The 20,775-nt window shown below is 37.9% G+C and overlaps 9 protein-coding genes across 9 annotated transcripts; 3 read left to right on the top strand and 6 right to left on the bottom strand.

The window, feature by feature from the left end:
- Positions 1 to 1,879: 1,879 nt before the first annotated feature.
- EV154DRAFT_464420 (uncharacterized protein) lies at positions 1,880 to 3,760 on the bottom strand. The gene is made up of 8 exons (XM_051597666.1): positions 3,567 to 3,760; positions 3,422 to 3,488; positions 3,135 to 3,359; positions 2,843 to 3,071; positions 2,451 to 2,780; positions 2,332 to 2,385; positions 2,169 to 2,271; positions 1,880 to 2,095 (listed from the first exon to the last, which is right to left on the bottom strand). Exons 1-8 carry the CDS (start codon positions 3,591 to 3,593, stop codon positions 1,988 to 1,990), a joined length of 1,143 nt encoding a protein of 380 aa, XP_051457759.1. The 5' UTR covers positions 3,594 to 3,760; the 3' UTR covers positions 1,880 to 1,987.
- Positions 3,761 to 4,312: 552 nt separating this feature from the next.
- On the bottom strand, positions 4,313 to 4,924 carry EV154DRAFT_443303 (60S acidic ribosomal protein P2). Its single transcript, XM_051597016.1, has 3 exons — positions 4,709 to 4,924; positions 4,488 to 4,625; positions 4,313 to 4,411 (listed from the first exon to the last, which is right to left on the bottom strand). Exons 1-3 carry the CDS (start codon positions 4,865 to 4,867, stop codon positions 4,385 to 4,387), a joined length of 324 nt encoding a protein of 107 aa, XP_051457758.1. The 5' UTR covers positions 4,868 to 4,924; the 3' UTR covers positions 4,313 to 4,384.
- A 306-nt stretch (positions 4,925 to 5,230) lies between these two features.
- On the bottom strand, positions 5,231 to 5,830 carry EV154DRAFT_420619 (uncharacterized protein; the record flags this gene model as incomplete). The annotated part of the gene is made up of 2 exons (XM_051595962.1): positions 5,231 to 5,523; positions 5,650 to 5,830. The coding sequence occupies 2 exons, from the start codon at positions 5,828 to 5,830 to the stop codon at positions 5,231 to 5,233; spliced, it is 474 nt and encodes a 157-aa protein (XP_051457757.1).
- A 2,270-nt stretch (positions 5,831 to 8,100) lies between these two features.
- On the bottom strand, positions 8,101 to 9,515 carry EV154DRAFT_538043 (kinase-like domain-containing protein; the record flags this gene model as incomplete). The annotated part of the gene is made up of 6 exons (XM_051604250.1): positions 8,101 to 8,195; positions 8,237 to 8,654; positions 8,819 to 8,952; positions 9,047 to 9,131; positions 9,208 to 9,291; positions 9,354 to 9,515. 6 exons carry the CDS (start codon positions 9,513 to 9,515, stop codon positions 8,101 to 8,103), a joined length of 978 nt encoding a protein of 325 aa, XP_051457756.1.
- An 890-nt stretch (positions 9,516 to 10,405) lies between these two features.
- EV154DRAFT_420567 (Glucanosyltransferase-domain-containing protein) lies at positions 10,406 to 12,072 on the bottom strand (the record flags this gene model as incomplete). The annotated part of the gene is made up of 3 exons (XM_051595958.1): positions 10,406 to 11,701; positions 11,759 to 11,888; positions 11,945 to 12,072. 3 exons carry the CDS (start codon positions 12,070 to 12,072, stop codon positions 10,406 to 10,408), a joined length of 1,554 nt encoding a protein of 517 aa, XP_051457755.1.
- Positions 12,073 to 12,661: 589 nt separating this feature from the next.
- On the bottom strand, positions 12,662 to 14,614 carry EV154DRAFT_443295 (ATP synthase subunit beta). The gene is made up of 4 exons (XM_051597015.1): positions 14,481 to 14,614; positions 14,348 to 14,387; positions 14,130 to 14,296; positions 12,662 to 14,077 (listed from the first exon to the last, which is right to left on the bottom strand). Exons 1-4 carry the CDS (start codon positions 14,566 to 14,568, stop codon positions 12,840 to 12,842), a joined length of 1,533 nt encoding a protein of 510 aa, XP_051457754.1. The 5' UTR covers positions 14,569 to 14,614; the 3' UTR covers positions 12,662 to 12,839.
- Positions 14,615 to 14,927: 313 nt separating this feature from the next.
- EV154DRAFT_508775 (ATP synthase) lies at positions 14,928 to 16,399 on the top strand. The gene is made up of 5 exons (XM_051601544.1): positions 14,928 to 15,262; positions 15,336 to 15,406; positions 15,470 to 15,623; positions 15,691 to 15,779; positions 15,846 to 16,399. The coding sequence occupies exons 1-5, from the start codon at positions 15,211 to 15,213 to the stop codon at positions 15,969 to 15,971; spliced, it is 492 nt and encodes a 163-aa protein (XP_051457753.1). The 5' UTR covers positions 14,928 to 15,210; the 3' UTR covers positions 15,972 to 16,399.
- A 1,456-nt stretch (positions 16,400 to 17,855) lies between these two features.
- On the top strand, positions 17,856 to 19,186 carry EV154DRAFT_443290 (uncharacterized protein). Its single transcript, XM_051597014.1, has 6 exons — positions 17,856 to 17,901; positions 17,952 to 18,028; positions 18,094 to 18,510; positions 18,568 to 18,606; positions 18,660 to 18,782; positions 18,841 to 19,186. Exons 1-6 carry the CDS (start codon positions 17,898 to 17,900, stop codon positions 19,105 to 19,107), a joined length of 927 nt encoding a protein of 308 aa, XP_051457752.1. The 5' UTR covers positions 17,856 to 17,897; the 3' UTR covers positions 19,108 to 19,186.
- A 146-nt stretch (positions 19,187 to 19,332) lies between these two features.
- EV154DRAFT_508769 (cyclin-domain-containing protein) lies at positions 19,333 to 20,501 on the top strand. Its single transcript, XM_051601543.1, has 2 exons — positions 19,333 to 19,547; positions 19,601 to 20,501. The coding sequence occupies exons 1-2, from the start codon at positions 19,406 to 19,408 to the stop codon at positions 20,419 to 20,421; spliced, it is 963 nt and encodes a 320-aa protein (XP_051457751.1). The 5' UTR covers positions 19,333 to 19,405; the 3' UTR covers positions 20,422 to 20,501.
- The last annotated feature ends 274 nt before the right edge of the window (positions 20,502 to 20,775 follow it).

Here is a 20,775-nt window from a genome sequence, read left to right as displayed (position 1 = left end):
GGTATCCATTTCTTTTTTCATCGAGTATTTCTAATTTGGATCAATTTATAACCAAATTAAGACTTTATGTCTATAATAAACCCGGTAAGTACACCACATATTAGTCTATGTAGAACAAGGATTAGCTAATATGTAATGCATGTGTATTCCCGGGTTAATACAGGCATATTAAAGCAGCATAGTTTTGTGTCACTCTGACTGCAGGTTTAGATTAATACTGATCGAATGCATTTAATAATTACACAGGGAAGCACAAACATTTAAAAAGATAAAGACTGAATGTTTGCAATTTGTAATACGTTAGGTTTTTTTTTTTTTTTGTGTGTGTGGTCCCAAAAATATCGTCAATTTATGATTTGAACAAATAAAGTGCGTTCCCAAAAGATGCTATTACCTTTTAATGGCAATATGTTCATATATGGTAAGTTTTTATTTCTTTATTTAAGTGTAACAATTCGGTTTTAGGTTGCACATCATAGATCTGTGAAGCACCATGTGATTACAAAGTGATCGTACTTTTGTACCCCAAATGGTTACTCTTTTAAAAAAAATCGGATTATCCCAAGCAGCTCGTATGTTTGATTAAATAGTTTGTGCGAGGCCAAAGTCACAAATATATCGTCATTACTGCTAAGAATTGTCCTTAATGTACAAATTTCACTTGGAAATATAATAAACATAGAACCTGCTTAAATATGTTGTAAGATTATTCAAAGTCGTTGGAATTATTGGCTTCATAATAATTGATAGTAACATAAATTACCAACCCAGGTTAGTAACAGCATCAAAAGAACACAGACATTCCATTCGGTACCCGAAATGAAAGACGGTAAAGTATCAGTAATATCGAATCATAAAATTGTCAGAACTCTTTGCAAATAATTTTTTTATTAACATTCACAGAATGAATTTTAACGACATCAATATCATAAAAATAATGCGCACTAACTTCTGATAATCAGACTGTATGTGAGACACATATGTACCACACGCGCTAAGAGTAAATTGGTGATATTATCTTGTTACAGCAATTAGATACCACCGGGTGACTTGAAAATCACAAACCAAATAAAAAACACTTGTTTATGGCATTATTGTCTGTAAAAGCTCCTATCCAGACGTAATATAATGGACTTGAGAAAACATTTTAATTATTGATGATTAAGGAGTTTTCAGATTTATTTGTGGATGATTAGGCGTATTGCAAAGTTTATTATACTTGAAATCTGGTAGTAACAGTTATTATGTCTTTTAGAATATTCAAGTCCCTATATGCATAACTTAAAGCCCATCCGTGTGTTGTACAAATAGCATTTAAAATGTTTATCTAGCTATTTTTAGAGTGAGTTGATTAATGGTACAAATGGATAAAAAACTATAAGCTTGATTAAAGCAGTTGGAATGGCATCATTTAAAGGAAAATTGATTGGCGAGTGTGTTTGTCACAAGCGGGTAATATAAACTAAATATAGTAGGTATAATTGCAATCTTTGGTGATTACTAGTTACTCAATATGTAACTTGTTTTTAACATACAAGAATAAAAATCACAAAAAGACAATCATATATTAGCAATATTCAGTTTATACATTCTTATTACTCAAGCTTAGAAGTTTGAAAACAAGTTAGTAATATCTATGATTGAACGTGTCACATTTTGAGGGAATGGTATATGTAAGACAGAAACCAGGCACCGTCCTTTTTTGGGGGTAGCATTATCCCAAACTTTGGGATGAATAGATAAGGGAGTTATAAACAATGCCAATCAGGATTATGATCGAGAATTTTAATGCTCAGCATCATGTCCTGCATACGTTGGTAACCATGACACAGTATCCATTTCTTACATCATTCATTTATAGAGTAGCTACAGATAACGTAGCAGCGCATATTCACCGATATTTTTTACCAGCATTTTTTTTTTTATTATTATAGCTTATTTACAAGGGAAAAAAAAGGAAATCCATAAAGGGATATGTTTGGAATTTTTAAAAAGACATTCCCTTTCCTTCAATAGAAACCTTGGGTGTAGATCTCTTGGGTCCAGTCTTGATGGAACGCATAGTATTATTCAATCTCTTGAAGGTATTATCAGGCTAAAATGATGTGTTAATCGAAATGATTTCTTGCATTTTTTTTACAAACGGCATAAAGCCAATAAATACTTACTCTTACACCTCTGCTCTTATCAGCTCTGATTGTACTTTGAGGGACAACATCATAATCAGCAGCAACAGCCATAGGAATACGCACATGCAATCTGTTATCATCTCTGAATGAAATTGATTTGATTAGCTAAATGACATAGGCCTTCCATTTTTTTTTAACAAACCTTTCTTCCTCAGGCTCTTCTTCGGGACGTCTGTACTTCTTTCGTTGATGAATCCTGCATAAATATCCAAATAGTTAATACGTGAGAGCCATAAAGTGTGCATCGACCTGAAAACTTACATATCCTCCTGTCTATATTCTTGCACAGCGTGACGACGTTCCTTATAATTTTCACTACGCTTAATGACTAATCTACTCCATTTAGCAACCAATTGATCTGCTTTTCTCTTCATTCTGGGTTCAATACGGGGTGATTTGGTATAGAAATAGACGATCTTGCCAACACCACTTTCACGTAAATGGTCACCAGCAATAGGAAGCTTATCCAAAATATCCAGCATCTCACTTTGAATATCCAAACTGGGTAATGAACGATCGGGCAAAGGCTCAAGCCATTGACGAATTGAGTCTAATAAGCCATTATCGAGAATAGCATCATGCAAGTGTTTGCTTGAAAAAGAAAAAAAAAAGAGTCAATCATTTCGCTTAAAATGAAAGATAAGAATACTCACTTTGTCAACATGGTGGTTACTTGGCCCAACATCTTCAATTTTGAAACAGCAGCTCTTCTCTCACCGTTAGCAACTGCATCTTCTTCAGAGGCGATCTTCATACGTTCCCTCAAATTGGATAATTCTTCATCCATTGAACTCTCAAGATCCTCACCGTCTTGCTTCTTTCTCTTCTTCTTGCCGCCCTTTAATGCTTTTGCGAATTCTCTGTCGATTTCATCTCTCAAAGCTAAATCACATTATAAGTTTTTCTGGGACCAATGTCTAATTATACATGTATATGCATATATACCTTGACGAGGATCGATGGGTCCTTCATCTTCATCATCGTCGTTACGAGGGGAGTTCTTTTTCATTTCACGAATTTCTCTACGCACTTCCTCTAAGCGTGCGCTCTCTTCATCATCGACATCGCGCGATCTTTTTTTAAAAGAAGGTAACTTTGAAATAGATTTAGGTGTCTCATCTTCGTTGTAATTTTCTTGATGAGCTCTTGTTGTCTCTTCGTTGTCAGAAGCTACTTATAAATACAGGTGAGTAGGGTATTTTAAAGATAGTTTTTTTCTGGATAATCGTTACCTTGGTCTCCATCAAGATCAGACATTTCTTCTTCTTCCTCGCTTGTACCAAATAACTTTTCTTGTTTCTGTACAAATATAATTAAAAAAGAACGTTAAAAAAGGATGGTCGTTTACAATAAATGAATAGTTCTTTGTCTCTTTACTGCTAAATCCTCTTCGTGGGACGACATGATTTTAAATAGATAAGAAAAAGGTGGAAAATAACAAGTATATGCGGAAATGCTGCAAGTTTAACTAGCTGAAGTTAAACAAAACTGCTAGCGCGACGTCACTTTTTGGGGGGAGACGATTGATGTGTAAGCCTCCTACCAAAGCAAACAGGTCACGCTGGTCTGTCTATTTGATTGGGTGGGAAAGAGAAATACAATGTTTATATGATGATGAGTGTTGCAGTTACATAGTATGTCTAAAAACGCGATGCAGTTATAATAAAACCACGTGAAAAAAAGTAAGCCTATTTAAACTCTATACAAGAATCTGTCAAACAGAAAACAATTGAAGCTGCACCACATTTACATACAGTTTGAAGTATGCGACAGGCAAATCCTAATGTGTGTGCACTGATGGTCTTTTGTTTTTCTAAGCCACAATTTTATATGATTCTGACACATCGATGGAAATACTTGTAGCAGCTTCTGCATCAACGCAACATATGCACGAACTCACATGTAATTCATAAACATAGTACATCTTTTCTCATGACGAGGCTGGCGATTGCAATCCCTATGATATCACAATGGGGGAGTGGGAGGAAAAAAAAAAAAGACGATATAAGCCACCCAAGTGTAAGGTCGTAAAGGCAATATGAGGGCAACCATAAGGAAAGGAGCTTAGCTTAGTAGAGGAGGGTCTGTTTTTTTTTTTGTATATAATTAGAAAGTCTTTATTAGCAAGCAAGAATAACTGCGAGTAAGAGAGTGTTTTTCGTTTAAATGAGTTGCGAGAGAGGGAATTGCAACGTTTAATCGAAGAGACCGAAACCCATATCCTATTCAAAAAAAAATATTGTTTAGCTTTTTTGATAACACACAAAAACCCTTTTCTTCACTAAAAGAAATACTTACGTCGTCAGACTCCTCCTTTTCCTCAACCTTCTCTTCCTCAGCGGGAGCATCGGAAGAAGAGGCAGCAGCACCAGAAGAGGCAGCGGCGGCACCACCGGCAGAGACGGTAGCGAGCTTGGCAGAACCTTCAGCGATAGCCTGGATGAAACAAGAGAGAATAGTTAGTGAATACGAAAAAAAAAAAAAAATTGAAAAGTTTTTTTTTTTTTTCATCAACATACCTCAGCAACGGTCTTTCCTTCGAAAGCCTTAATCAAGGCAGCGACACGAGAAGCGTCAACCTCAACACCAACGGAACCCAAGATGGTCTTGAGGTCCTCAGCAGAGGGGGAGGTGTTACCACCGGCAACGAGAAGAAGATAAGCGGCGAGATGCTTCATTGTCAAATGTCAATGTTCAAAAAGAGAGGACGAACTATGAGGTTGCCAGAAAAAAAACTTATTTATTTTCTCGCTTCGCCTACAAATTTTTCGTTTTTTGCTGCTTTTCATTGGCTGTTTGATCAAACGTCACCACTTTGTGACTCGTCCCTTGTTCGGCCCATCAATTTTCTTTTTAAAATTTCCACTTCCAAAAAATATGTGTGCTTCTTTCAAAATGTGTGCCAAAAAACTTGTTGTTTTTTATTTTTTTTTTAAAAATATATGAGTGACAAAATGTTGATAATAATAAAGTAATAGAGTGGGGTGGCGGAGGAGGAGGAGGGGGGGGGGAATAATTTTTTTTTTCTAATAGAGAAGAAACTATAAAACAAAAGCACTATCTCTGCCTACATTTAAGAAGTCAATCAACTTATGATACAAAAATTTGTAGGCCCAGACATTGCCTTTAAGTCGACGAATATCAATAATGTAAAGTCCTGGTAGATTTTGGAAACGACAAACTTCCACAGCAAATCGAATTTCATCACCATTGTCAATTGATGCATCGCCATAAATGGGCTCTAATCCACGTGCAACAGTGGTTAAAACACCCCCCGCTGATGAAGTAGAGGAGATCACACTGTCAGGATTACTGGGTGCTACTAAGGATATGTCTGATGTGGTAGTAATATTAGAATCATTAATTATGAATTGATCGTCATCAATAGGATTCATATCATTATCGTCATCATCGTCATCGCCTCCTCCTCTTCTTCCTTTAAATGCCTTTGCTTTTTTACGAGAGCATTTCAAAAGGTATGGGCTTGATCCTTCTGCTTTTGCTTCGATACCGAGAATACGTAAGATTCGTTTGACATCTTTCACGATATCAGCAGGTGGTTGTGATGTTAAAGCCGTACGATCGATAGCGCCTTGATGAATTTGAATACGTTCATCGACGCCACCGGGTGTTGAGGGCATTAAATCATGATCATTGCCACTGATGGCTCTCGTGCTACGTCGACTTACTCCTATCTCTTCCTTCTTTTTATTGGATGATCTTTCATTTGTAGTAGGTAAGATGGAGACCCGAGTTGATTTCTTTGGTGGTTCTAAAATGGAGACCAATTGCTTACTTCCTGTTCTTGAGTTTGGTAAGACTGCTGGCTCTGGTGAACGGTGAGCGGTGACATTAGTAGGTTCGTTTGAGACTACTGCAGGAGTATGAGATTTTCTCGATTTAGTTAATATCTGTCCTGATATATGGGATTTCGCTGTTGTTGTTGGCGTTAATGTCTCCTTTTTGTTTTCTTTGGCTAGTAAGATTTGTTAATTAAGGACGATCCCCAAAGTTTTATTAATTTGTGTAAGTGTTTCTTACCATGTGATTTCTTTTTGATCCAATCCATCATCTTTTTACCGGTTTTTTTGGGAGGCGTATTAGCTATATTAATTAAGAAAAGTTGGTTTTTGAGTTAGAACTTTAAATAACATGTTTTTTTTCTTTATCCTTTTTTTCTTCTATATTTTCATGACTTATACCTGTTGTTACGGCAGCTGTATCAGTAGTTGTTGCTGGGGTAGCCGACCATGTATTACGATGACTTTGATCACTGGCTCGTCTTTGATTATTTGTATTTGTAGTAGTATTTTCTTCAAATCTACTTTTAGCGAAAGAAATAATGGGTTCTTTGGGACCATAATTACTACTTGTTTGAGAAGAAGCATCTGACATGGGTGATTGTGGAGGTTGACTCTTGTGTTTTCGATAAATACTACGACGTACAGCTTCTATGGCTTTTCTACCACCATCGCCCATGGCATTAGAAACGACCGATTTTTGAACGAGTTTACCGGAGGTGGATACCTCGGGGTAGGGAGAGGAAGTGGAAGAGATGGAAGCATTGTCGGTATGATGGTCTGATAAAATCGACGAGTTGTTTTCAATGGCGTATTTTTGTCCATGGCTGGTAGTAGAGGATTTTCTCATTTTTAGAGAAGAAGAACCAGTCTTTTGAGAAGAAAAGATAAGAGGTGTACGTCTTGGTGCGTCTTTAAATGAAAGACTGCTGCTGTTGACTGATTTTTCTGATAGCATGGATGCGGCGCTCATGCTGTTACCCCTATCCAAAACTTGGTGTCGATATTCCCCTTCCTCATCTTCATTGTTACTTGTATTGCCGCGTAAAGAGAATGCAGAGATATTGGGATCTTGATAGTCTAATTCTTCTTCTTCTTCTTCTATTTCTTCCTCAATTGTATCACCTACAATGGTAGGAGAGACGGCAGTACTATCATCATGACTATCCGACATTGAAGAAGTATCAATATGCACTTGTTGAGCTGATCTTGAGCGATAGTTCGTAGTCACTGCTAATGCAGTCATCTTATTCGTCTGTGGTTGGTGTTGAGGTGGTGATGGAGGTGATGGAGGTACAGCAGGGGACAACGGAGACGAGGGATCCGTAATAGAAGACGACATACATAAAGAGGGTGTAGATCCACCAATCGTAGAGCTTTCAGAATTGGCACGTAACGTGCGCAATTTATTTTCATTTTCCTCCTCATCCTCATCCTCCTCTTCGTCATCACCATCGTTTAAATTAGATTGTAATGATAGTAATGTGTCCTCAGTAGCACTGTTTTTGATCACCTCTTGTGGGTTATTGTTCATTGAATCAAAGATACCAAACTCGTCATTCTTACTGACCACAGGGATATGCGAAGCTCTCCCATTTCTATTGCCACCGCTACCACTACCACCACCAGTGAAAAAACTAAGGAATTTATCCGCACCTCGACGTTGGTTTTTGCGTATACTACCAAATGCTGACATGGTAGGAATCTTTGAATCTTGAGCGAGTAGCGGTGAAGACAGAGATTTTTCTGGATTCGAAGCATCCGATGTATCGACAATTTCCTCTTCTTTTTTGATGGGTTTTCGACTGATAAAACTCGGTACTTTTGAGTTTTTAGTTGTTGTAGTAGGTGTGACAGTGGCATGTACAGTGGGTCTTTCTGCAGTGGACGTGGTAGCGGAAGATCTGCCGATGGTAAAATGACGAAATGGACCTGATTTCGATGATTTTTCAGTTGCCTGTTTTGTTTTACCGGTTGAGTGATATTTATCATTAGCGACAGGAGCAAAGCGATCACGGGTAGCAGCTACAGGGATATGAGTCTTGCGTGATGCAGGCTGGTTTTCTCCTGCCAGAATTTTTTCTGATGTAGGTGGTACAGTAGTGGATACACTATTTGTCAAGACCAAATTTGGTGGGTGATGGTTTTCCATGTCTGTTGTAACGTAAGAGGTGGATGAAGAGGATAACTTGGCCGCCTCTGCTGCCTCCATTTTGATTTGATGGGCGTCTTTTCTGAGAAACTCACGATGTATATCTAACCATGGATGTTGTATGATGTATTCAAGAGAGCAACGCTTGGTTGGATCAGGAACTAGCATCCTTTGTAGAAGGTCACGAGCATCTGCCGAAACATAAGAAGGGAACATGAGATGTGTGGATAGAATGTAGCGGTATAATTGATTTATGTTATCGCTGTCAGGGTTGGATGGATCATCATCGAAGGGAAGGAAACCACATATCATTGCATACAGTATCACACCGCAACTCCAAATATCTACTGCAGAGCCAGCATAGAGACCAGCATTTACCACTAATTCGGGAGCAGCGTAGCAGGGGGATCCACAGGTTGTAGCCATTAAATCATCAGCAGCCAAATCGAACTGATTAGCAAAGCCGAAATCTGTAACAATGATATTTCTATTTTTATCCAATAGTAAATTTTCCTATAATACAAAAAAAAACACCAAAAAAAAAGTTTAGTATTAGGGAGAGAGATGTGCTTATAAAAAAAAGTATAGGTCATATTCTCCTAAACAGCACAGAGTGTGTGTTGTGTGTGTGTGTGTGTGTGTGTGTACTCCTTTGATGGGGGGTTTGTAAAACTTACCAATTTAAGATCGCGATGGACAATTTTTCGTTTATGCATATATTGAACACTGCTAATCAACTGGGCAAAAAATCTTTTGGCATCTTTTTCCTTTAGATATCGATGAGCCAGAATATATTCGAACAATTCGCCACCTAATAATGAATGATGAGATTTAAGATATAAAAAAAAGCGAAGAAGGGGGCATAAGATATGTTATGTAAACATGTCATTTAAAAAGAGACTTGCCTGATGCATATTCTAAAATGATACCAATGTATTTCTCGGTTTCTACAACGTTGAACAGCTTGACAATATAAGGATGATTCAAGGTCTGTACAAAAATATTTTTTGTTTTTTGTTTTTAATTGCTTTATCTCACAGGGTGCAATGCTTCTTGTTAATATTACCTTTAATACAGAAATCTCTCTTTCGACTTTGTTGATACGAGTATCTGAACCAGCGCCCTCTTTTTTAATTAGCTTAATAGCCACCTTTTTATTTATATTAGTTTTTTATTTTAAATCTATGCAAAAAATTTAAAGTTCAAATGTACCTCTTGTCCAGTCTCACTGTGGATACCTAGTTTAACTTTTCCAAATTCGCCCTCGCCTAAAGTCTGTAAAAGATTATACGGCCCTAATTTATTCTGCTTTTTCTGGACAGGTCTTTTTGGTGAATTTGAAGACTTTGCTGATTTAGAAGATAACATGGTCATTTTGGAGATTGTTGCAATGAACTAATTTTTTTTGTGTGTATGTAACCCTTATTTTTTTATTTGGCGCTTCTTTTTTTATGTATGATATAAAAAAAGAGAGAGAGAGAGAGAAAGAGAGGAAGAAAAATAAAAGGAATTGATAAGAAAGGGGTAGATAGAGAAACAAGTTGAAATTATTATATACAATTAACCAAATTATTCTGTAAATATAAAAGGAGTTGGGGTTGCAATATATATATACGGTTTTTATGTGCAAGTAGAGTCATAAGAAGGGAAGGAGGCCTTTTTCAAGATTGGGTGCCTCCAAGGGCCGATCTATAATAAAATCTTGTCGGTTCTGTAGCATGCGTATTTATGCTGCTGTTAATAAAACCTCAAAAGTCATCTGTCCTCTATAAAAAAAAAAAAAAAAAAAAAAAAAAAAAAACCTCCACTTGAGCTGCTTTTTGTTTAACTTTATCCCGTTGCCATGGAGATACTCAAAAAGAGATGATTTTTAATTTTTCAGGGTCCTTGTTTACAGTCGTATCGACTTAAACGCCCCTGTTTCTGTTGTAAACAAATAAATTAGTTGGGCCATGATTATACCCAATTTTTTTTTTCTTGGGCAATGGAATAACAAAGAAATTTCAAACGTCATATTGCATTACAGTAAAAAGGAATTAGTGGAAAGATCCGAAATTATGTATGTCTTAATTTTAATACACATCTTTTTGTAAGTGTTGTGCAAATCATTTAGGTCTGTGTCTTTGTTTAATACTAAATAAAGACGATCCACGCTTACAGATTATAGTTTGTGTGAATGGTAAACATGTATGCAGTAAACATAAAAAAAGGTTGATATTTATTATAATCTAACTAAAATACTTTATAAAAGAAAAAAAAAAGAATTACATGAAAAAGGTGGCGGCTAATACACATACAAGCGACGCCACAAATGCATTACCATGACCCGATATATTCGTAATCATTCTGGAAGCGCTCGAAGCCAATGCATTACCATTTCCAGGTCCACTTTCGGTAACCTCTCCCAAATTAGGGGCGATTTTGGCACATGTTTGAATGTCGAATCTTTTGGGGGCCACTTCTTGACCGAGTCCGTTGAATCCACATGAGGTAGACGTCTTGAGTTCTCGTGCCTTCAAGTTGTAAAGCCAGCTTAGCTTATCGCGTGGCGAACAGAAAGAGAAACCACCATACAATCCCTTTTCACCATCACTGACAATATCACCACAAGAGACAAGACCACACATGGTGTCTAGTTGCGATCCAATAGTGCTATTGCCTTTTTCTCCTGTGATCATACTGACTTTATCCGAGGCGACACATTCCAGGTTTTGAACCATACACTCGCACGCACCATCAGAGGGTGTGGGGGGTAACTCGGTGGAGGCCTTCCAGTTACCGGTGATAGCAGGGCAATCAGGTGCAGCTCTTGATTCTGTGTAGGCGTCCATTTTAACACCTTTAGGTTTGGTCTTATTGATTTCATTCTGAAGATTGGTGTAATCGGCCAACACTTCAACTTCTCCTGAAGGTGTAATCTGCACCAATCCATAACGGTTATTTTCTTGAGTCCATTCGTAGACGACACCACCTGACCAGACACCCGTCATTTCGGGGCCATATAAAGCAGATACCTCCGAAAAGCCTCTGGGAGTGACTAAATTACAACCATACTCTGAAAGAAACACCGGTTTGCTGTAATTTTCAAACTCTTGTGTGCGATCTTTGAAGCCTGATTTTTCAAATGTAGAGACGCCACACCATTCGTACAGATTGACGCCAAAGAAATCGGCCTGGGCATCAGGGTCACCACAATTGAAATAATCTTTAATAGCGTCACGAATATATTCATCGTCATTACTTGCATAACCCACAGGTATACTTCTGCCGTTTTTACTCTTGATGTAGGTCTTGATATCACGTAAAGCAGCCTTGACAAAGGCGGATGCGGGTGTATTGGTCTTGTCATTGGTGACTTCGTTACCGGCGATAAAGGCGATTAAATTGTTGTATTTGGAAAAGGCATCTACGGTGTTCTTGTAAGCGTTGTAGAGATTCACACCGTATTCCGGTGACTTTCGATTAATGGAAAAGTGAGGTGTAGCAATGTCGAGTAAGAGATAAATGCCTGCATCCTCAAATGACTTCATACAAGCGTCATGATTGTTCTTTGGATCCACCTATGATATTGTAGGGTTAATAATGCTAATAAAGTGTGACAACGTGTGATTTCTTACTTCGTAAACACGGAGAACATTTGTACCAAGCTTGGCCATCATGGGAGCATCCCTTGCACAGGCTGCTGGGTCTGCCAAGGGATCCATTGTATTGTTGTCTGATATTTCACCTCGAGGTTGATAGGCCACACTAAGAGAATATTATTAAAGTATGTATCTATGCCATGTCAAACAAAAGAAAAGTACCCTTTGATAAAGAATTGGTCTTTTGTAACGGAATCAAAAAACTTGGACCCCTTGATGACGATTTCATTTAATGCAAAAGTCGAACTTGAAGCACAGGCCAAAAGTAAAAGGGTTGCTGAAATTTTCATTTCGTATTTAGGGGAGTAAAAAAGAGAGAGAGAAAAAACACAATAGAGAGGGGGGAGAAAAAGAGAAAAGAAGTTTTTGACATTGTTATATCAAAGAAAAAAAGATTTCAGGAGGGCTTATGGGGGTTTGCCTCATATGCGTTCTCAGGTATTCTAAAGGGGAAGAATGTTATTACCCTAAATTGTGTAGACATAATATCAATGGAATGATTGAAAATTTACGAAGAACCCAAAAGTTTAAACCTTGTTTTTTGTACTATTTCACACGTTTCCCTGTCAATATAAGGCAACTCTCTTATTTTGACATTCTGACACTTTCAATGTTGTGTATCTGTGTGTGTGTGTGTGTGCCTGGTCAGTGCTATAAAGACGTTGTGATCAGTAACAGAATATAACAGCGAGTTATGATTTTAAGAATCAAGTTTCGGATGAATAACATTGCATGACGTGCTATTTCTTTTAATATCAACCATCTATCTTGGTCACATTGGAGACGAGGTTCCTCGCTAAACATGTTCACTACAGAGTGTGTATGTATTTTTCATTAAACCAAAAGGAGAAAGAAGATGAAACAATGATTTTTTTTTCTAAGAAGCTGAGCAGTACGGTCTCTTAAAATTTTATTTTTTTATATGGGATAAAAAAATAGATTATCCTCCTACAACTCCAAAAAACGCACACACACCAATATGACAAAACACACATACTACTTTAGCCCAAAAGAAAAGAAAAAAGAAAAAAACTTGTTATACTTCTAAAAAAGAGAATTACTGAGAACCAATTTCCTTGGCGAGTTCTTCAGCACGCTTTTGGACATCGTTGATATCACCTTGCATATAGAAAGCAGATTCGGGCAAGTTATCGTGCTTACCACCCAAGATTTCTTGGAAAGAGCGGATGGTATCAGCAAGAGGGACGAGACGACCTTCATAACCAGTGAAGACTTGGGCAACAGCGAAAGGTTGAGACAAGAAACGTTGGATCTTACGGGCACGTTCGACAACGAGCTTATCTTCTTCGGACAATTCATCCATACCCAAAATGGCAATAATATCTTGGAGAGACTTATAGTTTTGGAGGATTTGTTGAACTTGAGTGGCAACCTTGTAATGCTCATCACCGACAATACGGGGATCGAGGATACGAGACTTGGAATCAAGAGGATCGACAGCGGGGTAAATACCCAACTCAGCAATGGAACGAGACAAGACAGTGGTAGCATCCAAATGTGCGAAGGTGGTAGCAGGAGCAGGATCGGTCAAATCATCAGCAGGGACATAGACAGCTTGGACGGAGGTAATGGAACCGTTCTTGGTAGTAGTAATACGTTCTTGCATACCACCCATATCGGTGGAAAGAGTGGGTTGGTAACCGACAGCAGAGGGAATACGACCCAAAAGGGCAGAGACCTCAGAACCAGCTTGGGTGAATCTGAAAATGTTATCAATGAAAAGCAAGACATCTTGACCCTCATCATCACGGAAGTATTCAGCAATGGTCAAACCAGTCAAGGCAACACGAGCACGAGCTCCTGGGGGTTCGTTCATTTGACCGAAGACGAGAGCACACTTGGACTCACCTTCGAGTTGAATGACACCAGTTTCAATCATTTCATGGTAAAGATCGTTACCTTCACGAGTACGTTCACCGACACCACAGAAAATGGAGTAACCACCATGAGCCTTAGCAATGTTGTTAATCAACTCTTGAATCAAGACAGTCTTACCAACACCAGCACCACCGAAAAGACCAATCTTACCACCACGAGCATAAGGAGCCAACAAATCAACAACCTTGATACCAGTCTCGAGAATCTCGGGAGTGGGAGATTGATCAACGAATTCGGGAGCCTCAGCGTGAATGGGACGATGAGTCTTGGCAGCAATAGGACCACGTTCATCAATGGGTTCACCAATGACGTTAATGATACGACCAAGGACTTCCTTACCAACGGGGATGGTGATGGGGGCACCAGTATCAATGACCTTTTGACCACGGACAAGACCTAGAGTATAGTCAGCATATAACTCACTCACATATAAAAATAAAAAGCTTACCTTCAGTACCATCCATAGCAATAGTACGGACAGTGTTCTCACCTAAATGTTGAGAAACTTCAAGGACAAGACGTCCACCGGAGTGGTCTTGGACCTCAAGAGCGTTCAAAATAGCAGGCAAGTTATCTTGTTCGAATTGAACATCAACAACAGCACCAATAACGGAACTATTATGATTGTTAGTAATTAATCCACGTTTAATTATCTAATGTTCCTACCGAATTTGACCAGCACTGGCAGCGGTAGCATAAGTACGAGCTATAATTGTTAATAAAAATATGTTAGGCCAGGGTTACCCCCAATGCATGGCTAATGTGTTTTTCAAAAAAAAAGTGTGCAAGCGTTAATTACCTGAGGCAGCGGCTTGAGAGGCCAAGGAGTTAGCTTGGAAACGGACGGTGCTTGAAGCAACACGACCGAGAGCACGAGAAATAAACATTGCTTAAATACCGAGTGAAAGGGGTGGAGAAAAAAAAAAAAAAAAAAGGTAGGTTACCGCAAAGCTCTTTGCTATATTTTTTTTTTTTTACAACCCCTCCCCTCCCACTAAAAAAGCAGCTTTTACTAGGCTGACATTCAATCCTCGCCCCTCCCCTTTGGCCCTTTTGTCCCCAAAACCCAGGCCCAGTGATAGAGGATTTTCTAATATATTAGAGCCTGGGGGGTTGTCTTAACTGCTGAGTTCAGACTCTTTGTGGAGAAGAAATTACACAACCCAGCATTTTTCGTGTACAGAATTTTTAGGTAATGATTTCACTCTACCCTACGCCTCTCTCTTTTTTTTTTTTTTTTTTTTTGTAGCTAAAACTACACGTTGTATTTTGCTGCGCATACTACTAGAGTACGCCTATAATTGCTACACATGCCTCTTATGAAAATGACTCTTTAACGCCTAAACGAACTCACCCAGTTCTGACGTCACCTATTTCTTCCTGCCCCGTTGTTAGCCACCCACCCCCCTTCGAATTGAAAGTCCATTGCCGACACAATTTTTTTGGGAGTCCAAATAAGCGAAAAAAGAAAAATACACAACTTTTTTTTCTCCCCCTCACCTCGAAACTAATTTTTCAATTTTTAAACGATGAACGTTCTCGCCAGATCTGCCCGTGCTGCCATGAAGCCTCTCTCCATGGGTAAAAAAATAAACATGATTGAAGAAAGCGAAGAAAAACATTTACTAACAATGTCCACTATTTTCATAATTAGCCCGTTTCTATGCCACTGAAGCCCCTGTTGCCTCTGATGCTCTCCGTTTAACTTTTGTTGTCCCCCACAAGGTAAACTTCATTTTTACGACCGTTAAAGCACGACATGTAGATATTCACCATTTAATGTAATAGGCTATCTACAAGGCCAGCGATGTTCAACAAGTTAACTTGGCTGCTACCTCTGGTGACATGGGTATCCTTGCCAACCATGTTCCTACCATCGAACAATTGAACCCTGGTGTCGTTGAGGTTGTTGAGAGTGCTGAAATCACCAAGAAGTTCTTTGGTAATAAAAAAATAATAATAACAACAGGTAGACCCCCTGTTTCTCATTCATTTCCTTTAACATATAGTCTCTGGTGGTTTTGCTACCATTAACCCCGATAACTCTCTTAACATCAATGCTGTTGAGGCCTCTCCTCTTGAAGAATTTTCTCTCGAGGTAAACTACCGTGGAAAATTAAGGGAATTAAGATAGTGTGTTAACTCATCTTTTTCTAATGTGTAGCGTGTCCAAGCCGGTCTTGCTGAAGCTCAACGTATCGCTTCCAGTGCCGCTACCGATAAGGAGAAGGCTGCTGCCAAGATCGAGGTTGAGGTTTACGAGGCTCTCCAAAGTGCTTTGACCAAGTAAATTGTATAATACAACCATCCCCATAAAAAGAAGTTTTTCTTTTTCAAACAAAAAGCACACACACAATAATTATATAAACAAATTTACGAAAAAAAAACATGTATATCATCCTTTCACCTGTTTGTGAATGCCCAGTATTACCCACATATTGCATGACCTAAGCCTTTTTTTTATTTTTCAATAATTGCAACGAAATGCTTGCTCATTATTCAGTCGGATGCATTGATTGCAGGCTGTGGTACGTGGTTATGTCCAAGACCCCTTCTGATTACATAAATTTATGACATATTTGTGTAATCTGAACCTCACCATCTCTATGCTTCACACACTTGAATAAATAAAATCGATAACATAATCAAAGCTTGATGATGTAACTCTGATTTTTATTTATTTTAAATAAATCATAACTCATGGGCTATTCTTTTTTCTTTCTTTCTTCTTTCTTCCGTAGATTCAAAATATCAGAAGCTCTCTACTGCATAATCCCTTAAACGAAAACACTTTTATAAATAGCAAGACTAAATATTAAATTGATTGTAGATTTTTGTGGTTATTTATTATATGGTATGGTAACTTTTACTAACGAAGAATGTCAAGAATAATAGGTACTTCCTTGGTGAAGCTATCTATCTAAAGTATTCCCAAAAGAGGTGACCTTATGATTATATCCCCTCCCCTCCCCCCCCCCCACACACACCGACTGTTTCACATGGTGTGTCACCTTGAGCTTTTTTTATAAAAAAAAAAAAAAAAACTTACATTGGTTCAACAAGTTACTGCGCACACGCTACGAACCCCTAAAAAAAACTTGGCAATACTACTACTCAGCTTGTCTGACATTAGTATTTTCAAGCACAAACCAACATATTCATTGCTCTAATGAACTTTCTGCTGCCCTTTGCCACAGAGTAGTATCAGGCAAGGGGGTTTGAATGGATGATTAAGATTTTCTTTATCCATGTGAAAAAAGCTAACGTGTCAAAATGATATGTTTGACACAATTCTTCAAAGTGGGGCTAATAATAGAATTAAAAAAATGCAATCTTTAATTGAAGATGACAGGTATTCTCGGGGTCACCCTCCCTTTGTCGACAAAAAAGTTGTACAACAAGTCATAAATAATATTCTTGGGTGGTGCTGGTAACTAGGCCACTGCACAATGCTGTCAAATCAATTACTGTATGCATTTGCGGAGAATTTTTTTCTTTTCTTCCTGAATGATTGAAATTATATCTTTCTGCAGCAAGGAGTAAAATAGCCATTGAATGACGTTCTGTGTATTGAGCATAACAACGTTTGGATGATTAGGGTTTGCTTTTCAGCTGATGATGGCATTGATTAAAGGAATTTCTAGAGGCTTGTGATGAAACCCCCACCCTTGGGATATGCACGACATTCCCCAAATCTCTTTCATTTGACATAGTTTGCGCTAAGAAAGCTTATATCCCCCATTTTTGCATATTCATCTATAACGTTCGACAGGCTCAATTTGTTTCTCCGTGCAATATGTGTGAATCACTGTTTTCATCACGCAACCCACATTGTGTATCCGAATTTGACCATTTATGGTATCTTGTAAAATTCATATACCTTTTGATAGACATATTCTTTTTTTTTTTTTTTTTTTTTTTTGAAAAGAAAGCACATAATTGAACATGAATTTGTTTATTATAATAAACATTCCCGTCCTTTTTTTATATATCTGTAAGAGATTGAGAAAGCTGTTTTCTTGGATATGCTGATAACAAGTGAATGATGGCATCCAAATGTTGAAATGGGATTCATAGGCAGTGTGATTGGACTGCACAAAATGTGTGCACAGTGATCGACGTCATCCCCCTAAAGGAGATTTTTTTTTTTCATTTTATCAGATATTTCCTTTCCCAAACTCTTTTTACCCGCAAAATAAAAAGAAACTTTTAAATAATGGGTAAACAAGGAGATAGATGAAAGTTGATAAAGTATTAACCTGTAAAGTAGATTATCAAAAGGCAATGCTGGAGGAGCTCATGTCTCAATATGTAGATGTGGACAATAAGGATTTCTGGGACGATAGCGTAAGTTATAATTCAACAAGCTTTAATAGGATACAGAAAGGGTAGCTAAAGGCAGTAAAAAATAGGTCTGTAAGCATTACCTTGTTGCATTTTGTCCGTCTCAGCTCTTCACAAACACAAAGTCTGATCTTGGTGCTTGCGACAAGATTCACAATGATCGTTTAAAGGAGCGTTATCAAAAGACAGCAGATAAGAATAAATATCCTTATGAGGCCGAATTTTATGATTATCTCAATAAACTCATTTCAGATCTCACACGAAAAATCCGTCAAGGTAATGGTAGATTAAACATTCAAATGGACGACAAGGCGGCCGAAGCACGTAAAGAAGAACGAGAAGAAAAGATGGTATTATTAGATGTCAAGATTAAGGAGTTATTACAAAAGGTGGAAGAAGCTGGTGAAGAAGGCCGCGTACAAGAAGCCACTGAACTGCAAAACGAGGTCGATAAGCTCCAAGAAGAATTGACCCAATTCAAAGAGGTAAAAAATCATTTAATATGGTAGATTAAATATGTATTAATACCTTAATTATTTTAGAATGCAGATGGTGCTAGTAAGGCAGAAAAGCGTATGGAGGTAAACAGTTACAAAAAGCAATATAAATAGATAAATATTAATTAGTTTAAAAGGTATGCGATGTTTGTGGAGCCTTTTTGGTTACAAATGATTCTTCTGATAGATTAGAGGCCCATTATCAGGGTAAGCAGCACCAGGGCTATTTAAAGATTCGAGATACAATTGAGCAGATGCGCGTGAGTAGTATACAGTTTTGTTCTTTTTAATACCTTATTAACGTGCTTTCTGATGTAGCAAACTCGTCAGCAGCAGCAACAGCAGCAACACCACCAATCGAGCAGCAGTAATTATTCGCGTCAACGTTATGATTATAATAATGATCGCCGAGATGGAGGTAGGCATAGAGAGTATCGTCGCTATTCTGACCGTGGCTATAACAGGGATAATCAACGTCGTAGCGGAGAAGATGATTTTGCTGGTGATGTTGAGCGTTATAGCAGAAGATCACGCCGTGATTATTCCCGTTCTCGTTCTCCAAGCAGACGATCTCGTTATGATTAAGTAGGTGAAACTTTTTTTTTTGGCAATAAATTAAAGCGTTTTATCTTATTTGTGTGGGCGTCAAGGGATGTTGTCATGGATACCACGTGAAGGGGGGATATAAAAAGGTGGCTACACTAGGGCTTAGTCTGAAAAAAGAAAAAAAAAGCCTCTCTCTCTCTCTCCCCCCCCCTTTTCGTCACTCCTATTTCAAACCCCCTCTTTTCTTTTTTTCTTTTTTATATATTTTTTTTTTCTTTCTTTCTTTTTTTTTTTTTTTTTTTTTTTTTGTACTTGTTTTAAAAAAAACTAGTTCATAATGACTCATTACAATGTCACTCAACAGTTTAACTTGAGTTCGTTACATACCGACCCTGATCTCTATGCTTTGAAGAGTCGAAAGAAGGTTGATGATCATATTGCTTCCACAAATAGAATAGCGTATGTTGAAGCACTTGTTGGTAAGTGAATGTGGATGACATAAAGAAAGAAATCGTCCTAACACAACGGATAGATATAAATGCGATTGTGATTGAGTCTATTTGGAGCAACACATATACAACAAAAGAGACCCGAATATCGCCGGTAGTACCATTGCGGACTTTTATACAAGAAGTGCTTAAACGATCTCGAACAACATATTCCACATTACAAACGGCTTTATTTTATCTATTTAGAGGCAGACCAACCATCATCAATCAATTACAGCAGAATAATGCATATATCAGCTGTGGCAGAAGAATGTTCTTGGCGAGTTTAATCGTGGCTTCTAAATTTGTTCAGGACAAAACCTACCGTAATTCAGCTTGGGCAAAGATAGCAGGTCTACCAGTGCAAGAAATCAATACGGCTGAAAGATACTTTCTAAATAATATTATGGACTATAGACTTTACATCGATCAATCCATATTTGACCGTTGGCACAAATTACTACATATAAGAACTGGAGCAAGAATCCATAATATACCTACCTCCATGAACGATCTCTCTTGTTTATCATTCACGCCAAAATATCATCATCATTATTCATCCACTATTCAATGTACATTATCCACTTATCCCACCATATCAAATACTTCTAACGATCACTACCAATCTCCCACCTATTCCTTACCCCCTCCCCCACTATCGCTGCCTAGCTCTATCTCTTCTTCTCCTGCTCAAACTCCTACTCAGATCTCACCTGTCCGTATCACACAACAACAGCAGCAGCATCATCATCATCAGCATTATCAGCAGCATCAGCAGCAGCATCAGCAGCAGGTTAAAAGAAAGCACGAAAGTAGAGAACACATTGCTTTACTAGATAAAAAGCATTGTAGATTCTGGCAATAACTCTTCTTTTTTTCACACACACACACACACACACACAAATACACATATGCGTCTAAATAAATTACATATTATTATCCACACTCTTTTTATATTGTGCTACATTAAATCGCTTTCTTGCTAAACTCAGACAAAGAAATAGTAGGCTGTGTTAAATACAATGAAAACCCATCTTTTTGGCAACTATAAGTTGTGTAGAGATGATATCATGGTAACATCCAATTAGATCGAAGCGCAAGGTTGCAAAAAAAAAAGAACGAGGGCAGTCATATAAATGCAGCCTATTCACACTATTTATGTACGTTTTAGATACAGAGAAATGTGGCTTTCATGATAAACTCCATCTATTTAAGCCTA

Source organism: Mucor mucedo (assembly GCF_025094135.1).
Source record: "Mucor mucedo strain NRRL 3635 chromosome Unknown EV154scaffold_44, whole genome shotgun sequence".
Lineage (NCBI taxonomy): Eukaryota > Fungi > Mucoromycota > Mucoromycetes > Mucorales > Mucoraceae > Mucor > Mucor mucedo.
Note: the sequence above shows the minus strand (reverse complement) of the source record. Positions and strands in the feature narration are given on the sequence as shown.

Bases quoted from the DNA above. Each gene is read 5' to 3' on its own strand.
- EV154DRAFT_464420 (XM_051597666.1), bottom strand. From the start codon at position 3,593: ATGTCGTCCCACGAAGAGGATTTAGCA. The intron at 3,360-3,421 runs GTAACGATTATC...ATTTATAAGTAG, and splicing joins TGATCTTGATGGAGACCAAG to CTTCTGACAACGAAGAGACA. The intron at 2,386-2,450 runs GTAAGTTTTCAG...ATATTTATGCAG, and splicing joins GAATATAGACAGGAGGATAT to GATTCATCAACGAAAGAAGT.
- EV154DRAFT_443303 (XM_051597016.1), bottom strand. From the start codon at position 4,867: ATGAAGCATCTCGCCGCTTATCTTCTTCTCGTTGCCGGTGGTAACACC. The intron at 4,626-4,708 runs GTATGTTGATGA...TGTTTCATCCAG, and splicing joins AAGGAAAGACCGTTGCTGAG to GCTATCGCTGAAGGTTCTGC. The intron at 4,412-4,487 runs GTAAGTATTTCT...TTTTTTGAATAG, and splicing joins AAAAGGAGGAGTCTGACGAC to GATATGGGTTTCGGTCTCTT.
- EV154DRAFT_443295 (XM_051597015.1), bottom strand. From the start codon at position 14,568: ATGTTTATTTCTCGTGCTCTCGGTCGTGTTGCTTCAAGCACCGTCCGT. The intron at 14,388-14,480 runs GTAATTAACGCT...TAACAATTATAG, and splicing joins CTCTCAAGCCGCTGCCTCAG to CTCGTACTTATGCTACCGCT. The intron at 14,078-14,129 runs GTAAGCTTTTTA...ACTATACTCTAG, and splicing joins TGCTATGGATGGTACTGAAG to GTCTTGTCCGTGGTCAAAAG.
- EV154DRAFT_508775 (XM_051601544.1), top strand. From the start codon at position 15,211: ATGAACGTTCTCGCCAGATCTGCCCGTGCTGCCATGAAGCCTCTCTCC. The intron at 15,624-15,690 runs GTAATAAAAAAA...TTTAACATATAG, and splicing joins AATCACCAAGAAGTTCTTTG to TCTCTGGTGGTTTTGCTACC. The intron at 15,780-15,845 runs GTAAACTACCGT...TCTAATGTGTAG, and splicing joins TTGAAGAATTTTCTCTCGAG to CGTGTCCAAGCCGGTCTTGC.
- EV154DRAFT_443290 (XM_051597014.1), top strand. The intron at 18,029-18,093 runs GTAAGTTATAAT...AGTAAAAAATAG, and splicing joins AGGATTTCTGGGACGATAGC to GTCTGTAAGCATTACCTTGT. The intron at 18,511-18,567 runs GTAAAAAATCAT...TAATTATTTTAG, and splicing joins AATTGACCCAATTCAAAGAG to AATGCAGATGGTGCTAGTAA.
- EV154DRAFT_508769 (XM_051601543.1), top strand. From the start codon at position 19,406: ATGACTCATTACAATGTCACTCAACAGTTTAACTTGAGTTCGTTACAT. The intron at 19,548-19,600 runs GTAAGTGAATGT...CACAACGGATAG, and splicing joins GTATGTTGAAGCACTTGTTG to ATATAAATGCGATTGTGATT.